This window comes from Diadema antillarum, unplaced genomic scaffold, assembly GCF_040938485.1.
Source record: "Diadema antillarum isolate AM-2024a unplaced genomic scaffold, OU_Dant_1.0 seq00001788_RagTag, whole genome shotgun sequence".
In the NCBI taxonomy this organism is placed as follows: domain Eukaryota; kingdom Metazoa; phylum Echinodermata; class Echinoidea; order Diadematoida; family Diadematidae; genus Diadema; species Diadema antillarum.
The window spans coordinates 102094-114042 of record NW_027272466.1 but is presented as its reverse complement, the minus strand read 5'-3'; the positions used below and the strand labels follow the sequence as shown (position 1 = coordinate 114042).

The 11949-nt window shown below is 39.9% G+C and overlaps 1 protein-coding gene across 1 annotated transcript; it reads left to right on the top strand.

Moving 5' to 3' along the window:
• The first annotated feature begins 3531 nt into the window (after positions 1 to 3531).
• On the top strand, positions 3532 to 10958 carry LOC139712295 (general transcription factor IIE subunit 2-like). Its single transcript, XM_071624133.1, has 7 exons — positions 3532 to 3685; positions 4427 to 4518; positions 5163 to 5270; positions 6475 to 6657; positions 9014 to 9107; positions 9783 to 9898; positions 10498 to 10958. The coding sequence occupies exons 1-7, from the start codon at positions 3532 to 3534 to the stop codon at positions 10603 to 10605; spliced, it is 855 nt and encodes a 284-aa protein (XP_071480234.1). The 3' UTR covers positions 10606 to 10958.
• Positions 10959 to 11949: the final 991 nt, after the last annotated feature.

The window sequence follows — 11949 nt, the reverse complement described above, 5'->3', positions numbered from 1 at the left end:
ATTCTTCAGTTTTTATAATGCGAGTAATGGGGTCGAGTCATAAACATAACACATTACAAGCGCAGTGCTCTTAGTAATGTTAGTGCAGTGGCAATGGCAATGCAGTGTGATTATGATTGTGTGCAGTGTTGTCTGTCTGTGCAGTGTAGTGTTCCTCCGGCCCGCGGGCGCGGCCCTTAGCCCGCTGGCAGGTCGACTAGACGTTCCGGCTGGGACCCATCCAGTACCCACGCTGCCCGGCCTACTGGCTTGGGGCCTCGGGCCGAGTAAACAGGGCTTTGCTTTGCATTCATAGCCGCGTATGCACGTAGGTTTTTCATGTAGATGTCGGTGAATGTCACAGTATGCTGCATGTGTAAAGACGGCGATATGAATGATAATTCATTGATCAAGGCAAGGCCAGTGAGGGCTGCAGGGGCAGGGCACTCTGCTCTGTTGTATTAACTTTAGCCTTAACGTTAGTTGTATGACATGTGGTATGTAGCCCCGGAGACCCGCCGCTCTGTACGTTGTACGTTGGGGCTGCTGGTCGCAGTTATATGACATGCAGCTGCAGTATGTCTGCAGATTATGGTATTTACTGTAGACACTGTCTACAGTATGGTAATTGCGAACACACATATCTCTGTAATAATTTCAATATGTGCAGGACTAGTTAATCATAGCCTGACAGTGACTAGACTTGTGACAGAGCATTTGCCATTGTATGGGCTGAAATCGCAAAAATATGACACATATAAGTATAATGTAGACGCTAGAAACACCAAGAAATTCACATTTTACCTCATGTTTAGAAGAAGATGTTGATTTATCACAAGATTTTATGACGTAAATTGTTTGAAATGATTATGTTGGACCTTTTGGTAAACAATACAAAATTTGAGCCTTATTTGCCAATTTTCTCTTCATCGTCCGCTCAGTACAAATGTGTTTGTTGAATCTTGGATGTCATGATAAGGAATTGCGATTCTGGTGCATGAATAAGATGTAAAAAGACATCAATAATTTGATTATGAAAATCGTGTCCGGAATTAAAATGCGATTTTGCACTGCGCTTAAAAAGTTAAAGATAAATTTTTGTAAATGGGTTGACATGAAGTCTATTTTTTAAAAATTAGAGCAAACAATTCACATGGTTTTGCGAACTTTGTAATTTTCAGGACTTTTTGAATAACCTGTGTTATTCTTGCTTGAAATTTCATCCTCTGAGTAGGCCTACGGACTTCACAGCCACCAAATAAAAGTGTGCGGCGATACAATCCACTCTCCTACTACTACTACTGTGGAAGTGGGAGCACCCTGAGTAAACAACCTGCAACCCTGCGGCTTACTCGTGAAATAGGCCCCACCACAACTGCCTGTCTGTACTAATACTACAGTGGCTTTCCTGTTATACTCGTGAATAAGCCAGTTCGGAGATAGCTCATGTGCACATGGGTACAAATGACCTTTCGTTTCTCTCAGTTGGTTAGGCACTTCACTCAATTCAAAGTGACATAATCTAGCAGCTTGCCCAACATAGCAATTTATGGAACTTGTATTCTAACAAAGTTCTTTAGAATAAACCTGTGTAGATGAAGTGACCAGAATGGTTTCTAGTCAATCAACACTTTGGGAAGCATCGATTTCATTGTGCTGTTTTGAATACTTTTTCTGTTAACCCTGCCAAATAGCAGGCTTGCTGTCAGTTGGATGTACTGGCAGGCACCGTTTATAAGGATTCCATGAATTATCATAGCATTACAGATGCTTATTTAAAATCTAAGTGAAATTAAAAACCAACCTGTCTCTCGGTACAAATGACCTTTTTCTACTCGTGCTCAAACTGGAACCCCGAACTGGCTTATTCAGCCCCTCTGAGTGACATTTAGCGGTACATAAGCACAGTGGTGGGGCTTTCTTCCACAGTATAGTACTTGTGAATGCGACCCCACCAAACGGCATATACGCATGAATAATACAGTGGTGGGGCAGATTTCCGCATCATAGCATCTTTCATCTTTCCTTCTTTAATTTTTCCAGAGCTCTTCTTTCTTTTCTTTCCCCCTTTTATTATTGGAAGGACTTCCTAATGTCCCTCGACTAATTTAACCATAAATTCAACCCTACTAAACCTAACCCTAACCCTAAACTAACCTTACTTGCCAACACATGGATGCATGCGCACTGTGGTAGGGCCGATATCAAGATTTTCCAGTCTGCTTTCTTTGACTCTGTATAACAAAATCATGAATTCAGGAACCTCTAAAAGTGCCCTATATCACCAGCAGTAGGCTGGTATATCTACTACTAGTAGTTATTTACTGCATCTATGATTCTTTTGAAAAAAAAATCTAACTTCTATACCTGATGTGGAATTTTCCCATTTCTACTGCTTGCAGACCGTCCTCATCTAGCCTTTTGTCAAGGCCCTCCGACTGTATGGTAAAGAGAGCCCTGCCGAGTGGGGTTCCACGAGGGCCTTTTGAGATCTGCTTAGCATCCTTTCGTTAGCCCTTTGAATTACCTACTTTTGCTCCCGATTTCGGGAGCAAAGATCGACCAATCTGCGTGTCTGTCTGCTCGAGCCTGATTTGCATACAGCGAATGCATGCCACAGACCGCCACTGGTGGTCAGTGATGCATGCAAACAGGCCGGACAATGCAAAGACGAAGGATATGGGGAGTGCGCAGTTATTTTGATCAACAGGAACCTGTTAATAATGACTTTTCAGTAGGGTTCATGTGTCATCGCGCGCCTGTTACAGCGAGAGGGCCTTGACAAAAGGCTAGTCCTCATCATGCTCATGGTCTTGAAAAGAAATTTTTCTTTGTGTTCATCTCCTTTCTGCCATTCATTTTCAGTAAATTGTTAGTGTGCTACGCTTCATAGATATCTATAATTGTTCATATTAGTAGTATGGGATGACGTATGGTGGGAGACATTCCACCAATATACATTATACATCTAGATACGATGTACTGTGTATGTAAACAATGAATGCCTAACGCAGGCGCACAGTATCCAGATCCTTCAAGTTCATCAGTTGTCATAAGCTTTCGCTTGACCAAATCAAGAAAATCATCAATTTTGATGAAAAGGGAATTTTGGAATACCCAGATTTAACAAGCCTTGAGTTATTAATGATTGAATTACATTTGTACGTATTCAAATTGTAAAAAATTCCAGTTTTAAAGTTGAATTTTACAGCTATATGTCCCATACCACCAAGTAAGAGACACAAAATCCTAATATACGCAGCCCAAATGCTTTGCATTTAGGCTGGTCGCAGTTTGGGCTGCATGAACTAAAGCAGTGTATGCATGTAGATGTTTCAACATATTTCTACAAGCTCATATAGCATTTTTATATGCCGTGAGATGATGAGATCACTTCAGAGTCACATTTGCTCGCAAATAAGCAGTCGTATCACCCATGCCATGCCTAAACATAATTATGCACTTTCCTCAGTGGGGATCTGTAGGCCTATAGGCTATAGCTTACTGAGATTATGAAATTTTCCTTTATTTTGATGGTAGCTCTCCAAGAAGATGGATCCAGCACTGATGAGAGAGAGGGAGGCGTTCATGAGAAGGGCAATTGCTCAGCCTACCATTGAGAAGAAAAGACCCACTAATAAGGCATCCAGCTCATCTGAACCACCCAAGAAAAAGAGTAAACCTCAGCTGAGCTTTTCAAGCCAAGGTAGATCTAATCTGTATTTGAAGTTGTCCTTGTTTTTCAGTAGCCCTTTGAGTTATGACATACATACAAACAAGAACCAATACAAACAAGGGCTTTGCATGCATAGATGTATTAAAATGAAAGGGAGTGCTGTGTGTATGTAACAATGGTAACATGTTTAGGGGTCAGCAGTGCATGCTAAAGGTACTGTATCATGATATAGCAAGTGAACGACACATTTAGCTTGTAATACAATCATTGTTCACATATACAATAGGCAGAGTCAATCATTATGGAAGCTTACTTTACTTTATTCCAATATTACACATCATACTTCAGCTTTGAGATCCATAGTCTATGTCAATAGTCCAGCATCTCAAAGCTGATGTCTTTTTATTAATAGTATATTTCTGTGGACTGAATAACATCAGAGTGTGTAGGTTGGAAGCGTACCAATATCTCCTTTTTTAAGTTACTTTTAGGCACCATTACTTTATTGGAAGCTCTAGGCAATGTTTGAGTTTTTAGTTGGTATTGAATTTTATGAAGGTAAAAATGCAATTCTTGACAATTCATCAAACATCAGTAAACAGAAATTAACAAACCCCTTTGGACAAAAACAAAACAAAAAAAAGATATATTTATACATAATACAGGAATATTCGAGTATTCCCAACATTCACCAAGCGCAAGCTTCAGTCACCTTATCCTCTCTATATCTTTCTGTGCTTTCATCTTTATCTCCATGTTGAACAAACACAGGCACAAGCTTGAACAGCACTAACTATAGATTTCAGTCTGGGAGCTCCAAGTACCGCTTTGGCGTGCTGGCCAAGATTGTCAATTTTATGAAGGTAAGCACCGATTCTTTACCAGTTTATGAATCATAAAAAATGGCTACACTGGTCTTTATTTTCTTAAGAATGCAGGTTTCATTACCGTATATACACAGACTTTTTCTACAGCTATTGCATACATTCATTTATATAGATTATATGAGAGGGTAAGTTTTCTTTCACATAATGCTAATGATGTTTGAGTAGTTAGCAGCAGAGAATGTGTGACAACACGTATGGGAAGGAAGAGCAAACAATATTTCAAGGTTATAACCTAATTGATGTCATGTGTTATAGTAGTGATGTGTCTAGTGCTTCCATGTGTCATGCATTAGCCTCCCATTGTGACCACAGACTTGTACATTTTGGCCATAGACCTCAAAAGTGTATGGGAGTTCAGAGAGTCCTCAGTAATTTTTTTTTTTTTTTTTTTTTTTTTTTTGTCACAATTTAATCTTTTGCAATCAGAAAGAAACTCTGTAAAGGGGCTGGCAACAAAATGGACAGCATGACTTGGAATTGAAATGATACAGACCTGATGTGTGTTCACCACCAAATGAAACATCCTGTAGAGGAGTTTACCTACTAGTGTACCGTAATGGTGAAAAATAAGATGCAACTTATGTAGAAGTGTGACCCAGATTATTTTTCTGACCACACAGGCCAGGCATCAGCAAGGTGACTCGTATCCACTGACCATTGATGAAATCATGGATGAGACAAATCAGCTGGACATTGGCCAAACAATCAAGACCTGGCTGGTCAATGAGGTGAGTTTCTGTGGCCATTCCAGAAGCAGCCTTCCTTCACTTAAAATTGCTCATATGGTATTCCAGCTATCAGATGTAATGAAAATGCTTTGTTTCCTAGCTTCTTCTTTTTTTTCCAGAGGCAATATGCAGGCATTAGTGCATGCAAACTTATGAATCATAATGTAAGAAATTTCAGAAAAAGAGATGTGATGAAAAATGTGAGGAAAATGCAGGAGGTTTTGTTTCACTAATTCAAGACCATTGTATTTTGTTCGCATACCATTGCTGGGCACCTGGACCCAGGAGAAAAGGTGAGGGAATTAAAGGTGCATGGTCCCCGTGTTTTAGTCAAATGCGTACGCGGGCGCACGGCGCAAGTTTCCTGTAGAGACCTACGCTATAGACTTCTTTTGGCGCTTACGCTTTGGCCCACTTTCCCGAGTCCGAAGAAGACCGATTCACTGTAGTCAGTGGTCCGATCACACTTCGGCTCATGATTCGGCTGAGGGGGATGACAGCTTCAGCAAACTTCTTTTGTGATGTCATAATAACAAGCACATATGCACGCACCCTGGCATTACTACAGACTGCGCGATGCGCAGAGAAGACAACAAAGGCAACGTTACTTAGCAACACCTACGCACTTTACTCTTGATGACAGCTCTACTTCGGTAATCTTCGGCAGTATCATCAACAGCGCCATCTACACTACCGGGACTATGCCCCTTTAAAAGATTAGAGCAAGAGGATGATCTACAATATGTACATGTCCTGGATTTCGATTGTTTATTCAGGGAGGTGGGACCACCTCCCTGGTTTATTTGAATTGTGTAGAAACATACCCATAAAACATGGCACCATAATTTTGAATAGAGTCAGAGTATTTTTATTTATTTATTGTGGACAATGAATTATTTTCTTCTCTTTTGATTAATTTACATATTGTTTTTGTGTACAATCCAAACCAGTGCAGAACACATCAATTGACAGTTTCCTGGATTGTGCCAATCCAATGAGTATGGCTCTAGCACTGTTGGCCAAGAGTGTGATTCAAGTTTTGTGGTAAATATGAAACATATAAGCATGGTCACGACATTATAGAGACCTCTTCCCATACCACGACCCCATGCCATAACTCCAGTGAAAGATGGTCTTTGCTCATTTTAGCTCAGACATAGTGACTCTTTTTTTTTAAATGTTTTATGTTCATGTCACAATGCAGGCCCTGCCAAACAACCCTAAGATCAAATTTGAGGATGGCAAGTATGTCTTCCAGCCAGCTTACAACTTGAAGAGCAGAAAGGACCTGCATCGCCTTCTCAACAAGCGAGACCAGCAGGGTCTGGGGGGAATCATGATGGATGACGTCATGGAAAGCTTACCGCATGCTCAGGTTGGCCTCAAGGTGAGACACCTACATCTACCTACATCAAATGGTCTATGTAAATACTGGTCGGTGATCAGTCATGATGCAGTCATGTGACTAATGCAGTGAGGACTGAAATAGTTATATTGTCTCCAGGGGCATCATATCAGGAAATGTAGTCCCAGACTTTGACTCACTGCCACCAGGGGTCAGTTTCATAAAGTCATCACATAAAAGTCTAAACATAAATCTCAAAATAGCTAAAGTCGCTCATATGTAGCTATGAGAGACTTCCAAAGAGAAGTATAATCCATTTCATGAAGTCTCTCCAAGTCCGTCCTAATAGAGATCAAGTCTCTCATAAGACTTTCATAAAACAGACCCCAGGGCTAGAATGAAATGATGTGTGATTATGTCGACCATATACTGTTAACATTCACATTATCATGCTCTGCTGGATAAGATGAATTTCACTTTTTTGTCTCGCCCACCGGAGGTGAAGGCGAGACTAAGGGATCCAAATGGCGTCCGTCCGTCGTCCGTCCGTCATCCGTCCGTCACAAATGTTAAAGTTTACCTGCAAGACTCTCTTTTGATGCATAACTTGGCAACTGTTACAGCAATGGCAGCCACACTTGGGTGATAGAAGCACTAGGGGTATCTTCATGTTATGGTGTTGTCAGAGGTCATGTGATGATGTCAAAGGGCATTTGAGGTCATATATTAAAGAGTATGTGCAAGACTCTCTTTTCTATGTTAAAGTTTACCTGCAAGACTCTCTTTTGATAAATAACTTCACATAAGTTGCTTGGATTACAACCTTACTTGGGTCATAGATGCACTGGGGGTACCTTCATGTTATGGTGCCGTTGGAGGTCACAGGATAAGGTCAAAGGTCTAATTTGAGGTCATACGTTAAAGTTTACTTGCAAGACTCTCTTATCACACGTAACTCGACACATGTTGCTACAATGGCAATCAAACTTGGGTGATGGATGCACTGGGGGTACCTTCATGTTATGGTGCCGTAAGAGGTCACATGATAAGGTCAAAGGTCGTATGAGGTCATACGTTCTAGTTTACTTGCAAGACTCTCTTATCACACGTAACTCAGCACATGTTGCTACAATGGCAATCAAACTTGGGTGATGGATGCACTTGGAATACATCTATGTTATGGTAAGGTCAAAGGTTATTGCAGGTCAATGTTAAAGTTTACCTGCAAGACTCCCCTATGATAGATAACTTTGCAACCATCGCTCCCTTTTCAACCAAACTTGGGTTGTAGATGCACTTGGGGGACCTGCATATAATGTTGCCATCAGGGGTGACATGGTAAGGTCAAAGGTCATTTGAGGTCATATATTAAAGCTTAAAGGTCACAGACAGGGGTCAACAAACTTTTAGGGCCCAATGTTAAGTTTTTATGGCGCGTTTTGTGTATGGCTCATAACTTTTGATCCCTTTGTCCGTTTGTGACCAAACTTAGATGGTAGATGTCCCTTGGGGAGGTGAAGGTCATCACAAGGTCAAAGGTCACAGACAGGGTCAACAAACTTTTAGGGCCCAATGTTAAGTTTTTAGGGTGCGTTTCGATTGTGGCTCATAACTTTTGATCCCTATGTCCGTTTGTGACCAAACTTGGACGGTAGATGTCCCTTGGGGAATTAAAGGTCATCACAAGGTCAAAGGTCACAGAAAGGGGTCAACAAATCTTTAGGGCCCATTGTTAAGTTTTTATGGCGCGTTTCAATTATGGCTCATAACTTTTGATCCCTTTGTCCGTTTGTGACCAAACTTGGATGGTAAATGTTCCTTGGGGAGTTGAAGGTCACCACAAGGTGAAAGATCATAGGTCAGTGAACTTCTTGGAGTTAGAAAAATATTAATTTCTTGTACGCAAATGGGCAAGACACAATTTGGCACTTGCCTTGTTTTTATTCTGTGGTGAGCTTGAGAGAAATTGAGAATGTATTTCAGCACACTAAAGTCAGCAGCAAATAGTAATTTTCAAAAGCCGTGAAGGTAATTCGAACCATAATTACCTCGTGAATGACTAGAGAGAAAGTTTTACAAATGTCTTGAAAGTCATGGTTGAAGCTTTAGTTACAAATATCCTTTGAAATAAGAAAAAAAAAAGAATGTGGGTAAAGAAAATTGGAAGTATGTTTAAAAAATATATATTTCATTATTTGTTTGTTTTTGTTTGATGTATGGCAAAAGATGATTTGTAGATATTTCCAATGACTTTCTGTTCTTGTTTTAAATAGGTAAAGAGAAGAGAAAAAATGGGGCCCTATAAAGAAATAATTTTCTCCATTCAATCACATTCTGACGGGACAAACTTGCGTGTGACTCATAAGAATTTTCTCCATTCTGTCATGTTTTATATCAGAAACTGGCAGATCATCTGATCATCCTAACACGTCCTGACAAGAAGAAGGTTGTGTATTTCAATGACAAGACATTCAAGCTACAAATTGATGAAGGTGAGAGGGAAGATTACACATGTCTGTCAGTGGATGCCGATTTCTATTGTTATATCTCCTCTGGTTTTATTATAGACTATAAAGGAACTTTAAAAGTAACTTTAAAGTAGAATTTCTTAGTCTTAGTCATCGCACGATCTGTGGAGGATGACAAAGGTGTGTGCATGTATCACATTGTTTGTCATATGAGCAAGTTCCTTTTTTTTTTTTTGAGTTGATTACCCTCAACCCATACTGTATACCTGCACTTCTCAACATGTGGCCCACAATGTTGGCCAAAAAATGAATACAAAAGTATTTGTTTTTTTTATCTAATTGTGCCTTGAAAAAAATATGAGCCAAAATAGGCCTCTGATCAAAACAGGTTTAGAAGTACAGCCTTATACCACTCTACCACTTTTTTAACCCGCTGCAGAACAAATTAGAATGCTGCCAGACACCCATGGCAACCGTTACCCATGTACTTAGCATGCATGTAGAAAGCCACATTTGTAATCCATGGAATTGTCTTGCTAGACATTCCTCTGTGTTAATGTGTGTATTAGTACCAAGTATGTGTATGTGAGTGTGTGTGTGTGTGTGTGTGTGTGTGTGTGTGTGTGTGTGTGTACAGAGCAGTATCTAGTGTCTTGATGCGTGCTTGCTTCTTTCCCTCTCTATTATGTGTTCACTTAGAGTTCAAGGAGCTGTGGAATAGCACACCGGTAGATTCCCTTGATGAAGAGAAGATTGAAGATTATCTGAAGAAGCAGGGTATTAACTCCATGCAGGACCATGGGCCCAAGAAATTTGTAAGTCCAGGACCTGTCCCTTCTTGAACAAATCTCTTCATCAGCTTTGTGCAGCCTCAATGTATGAAATATTTCTCTTTGTGTATTTTTCTATGTAGGTGCAGGTACACCAGTGGTATGAATTTTGATATAGAATTATAAATTGTGCCAGCTTTTGTTCAAACTTTCACACTGTGTATATAGTATCATTGTAAAAACTATATGTTGACAGCATAGGTGAAGAAAAGAAATTGATTTACCTGATGGCAGTTTTCCTGTTTGTAATGTAAGAGCTGATGAGACATTTTTCGACGAAGACATACTATTAGTTTGTTGGTATCAATATCAGGAGTGATATAACATGTAGAATCAGTTCCATTCATTGCTTTGTTTCTTCTCATGCCATGTGAGATGCTCATTCACATGTGAAAGGGGGACTTAACCTCTGTCACATACTCATTTCATAATTCATATTTTATAAATCCTTTAGTCAGTTCATTGGCTGGAGATTTGATGATGTGGTATTTCAAAATGCTGTGGGTTTTTTTTTCCCTTGTTTGTGTGCATCTCTTTTTCTGATTCTTTTATTTTCCTTTTGTTATATTTTTTACTTCAACCAGAGTGCTCCCCAGAGGAAAAAGCCTAACAGGAAGGTGCATCGTAAGTTTAAGAAACTCAACGACCACGTCCAAAACATTCTCAAGGACTACACCGATGAAAAGAAATGAGTTTCAAATTGTCTTGAGTCCGTCAAACTGTGGTGTTCTTCTCATGTTTCCTGACGACCAATGACTCAGATGCAGAAACTACAAGTTCGACACTGCAAAGACTGACAACATTGGTGGAAATCAATTTCACCCACAAACAAAATGAGCTGTGATATCCAGGGCTGGATTTCTGGATAGTATAGGAGCTCTTCCCTTGTGGGCAGTTAATGTACTGAAATAGCTTCAGTGGAGAGTAGACGAGTCTTGCAAAACTCTCCACGGGGATGACAGTGCAGTGTCTTTTACGGGTCAGACATCCGAGATACATTTGGAAACTCTCTGGATGTTGCTGAAAAACCATGGTGGAGAGAGACAGAGCTGGCCAAAGTGTAGACAACAGCAACAAAAAGAAGCAAAATAATTTGTTTCACAAGGAGGCCCTGTTGCATGAAAAGATATACTGTCACGCAAGTCAGATAAGTCAAATGTAAGTCAGGTATCAGCCAATCAGAATTGAGTATTCAGAGACTATATTTGACTGTTTGACTTATGTTTGATTGCAACTTTTATGCAACATGGCCCAGGGCTGGCATCTGGACTACAGATTCTACTGTAGGAGGACTTTCTGGCTGTCAGAGAAAATTTGCATCGCAGAGTACAGTATATGCTCTCTGAAACACGAGTGTTAAATTTCTTCTGTTCCAAATGTGGCATGGACATGCTGAGTTCTTATTGCTGTGGTGGCCATCGATTTGTGCTGCCAGTATGTCCATGCAATGGTATATATTATTAAATTGCAACTGTAACAGAGATGTGGTTGCTTTTGGTTTGTTTATTTTTTTAACCAGGACAACCATAAGTGTTTGAAAATAGTGTGCTTTCCGATCTATTTTTGGTCGCAGCAAACAAGTGTGACAATATGGACCCTGTGAATTTTTGTGTTTGTTTGTTTGGTTGGTTAGTTTTTGGTAAGTTATTACATGTCACATAGTGGCACAACATCTTTGCAGCATTAAAGCAAATTCTGAATACAACTCCATAACAGAATTTGGCCAATTTCTATGTGTTCCCTTTTCAGTGAATGTAGTTTCCATAGACACCCCCATATTCATGATTCCATTGGAGTGCACTTCCCACGCCATACTCAATTTGGCGTTGACAAATAGAGTGAAAGTAGACACACAAATGGTAGACGTTTCATCAAGTCAGACATGAGATGAGAAAGTTTTAAATTTTACAAGTTTTCACAAAATGGTGATACATGCATTAGGAGTGACCACATGTGGAGGGATGTTTTTCTAATGCAGAATGATTTGTACGTGTAATCCTTGAGAAAATTGTTTTATTTGGTGGTTGTAGATTTGT

What these genes read in the sequence shown, in the direction of transcription:
- LOC139712295 (XM_071624133.1), top strand. Translation starts at nt 3,532, where the DNA reads ATGGATCCAGCACTGATGAGAGAGAGGGAGGCGTTCATGAGAAGGGCA. An exon ending in ATGCTCAGGTTGGCCTCAAG is followed by an intron (nt 6,658 to 9,013) that starts GTGAGACACCTA and finishes GTTTTATATCAG; the next exon opens with AAACTGGCAGATCATCTGAT. An exon ending in ACCATGGGCCCAAGAAATTT is followed by an intron (nt 9,899 to 10,497) that starts GTAAGTCCAGGA and finishes TACTTCAACCAG; the next exon opens with AGTGCTCCCCAGAGGAAAAA.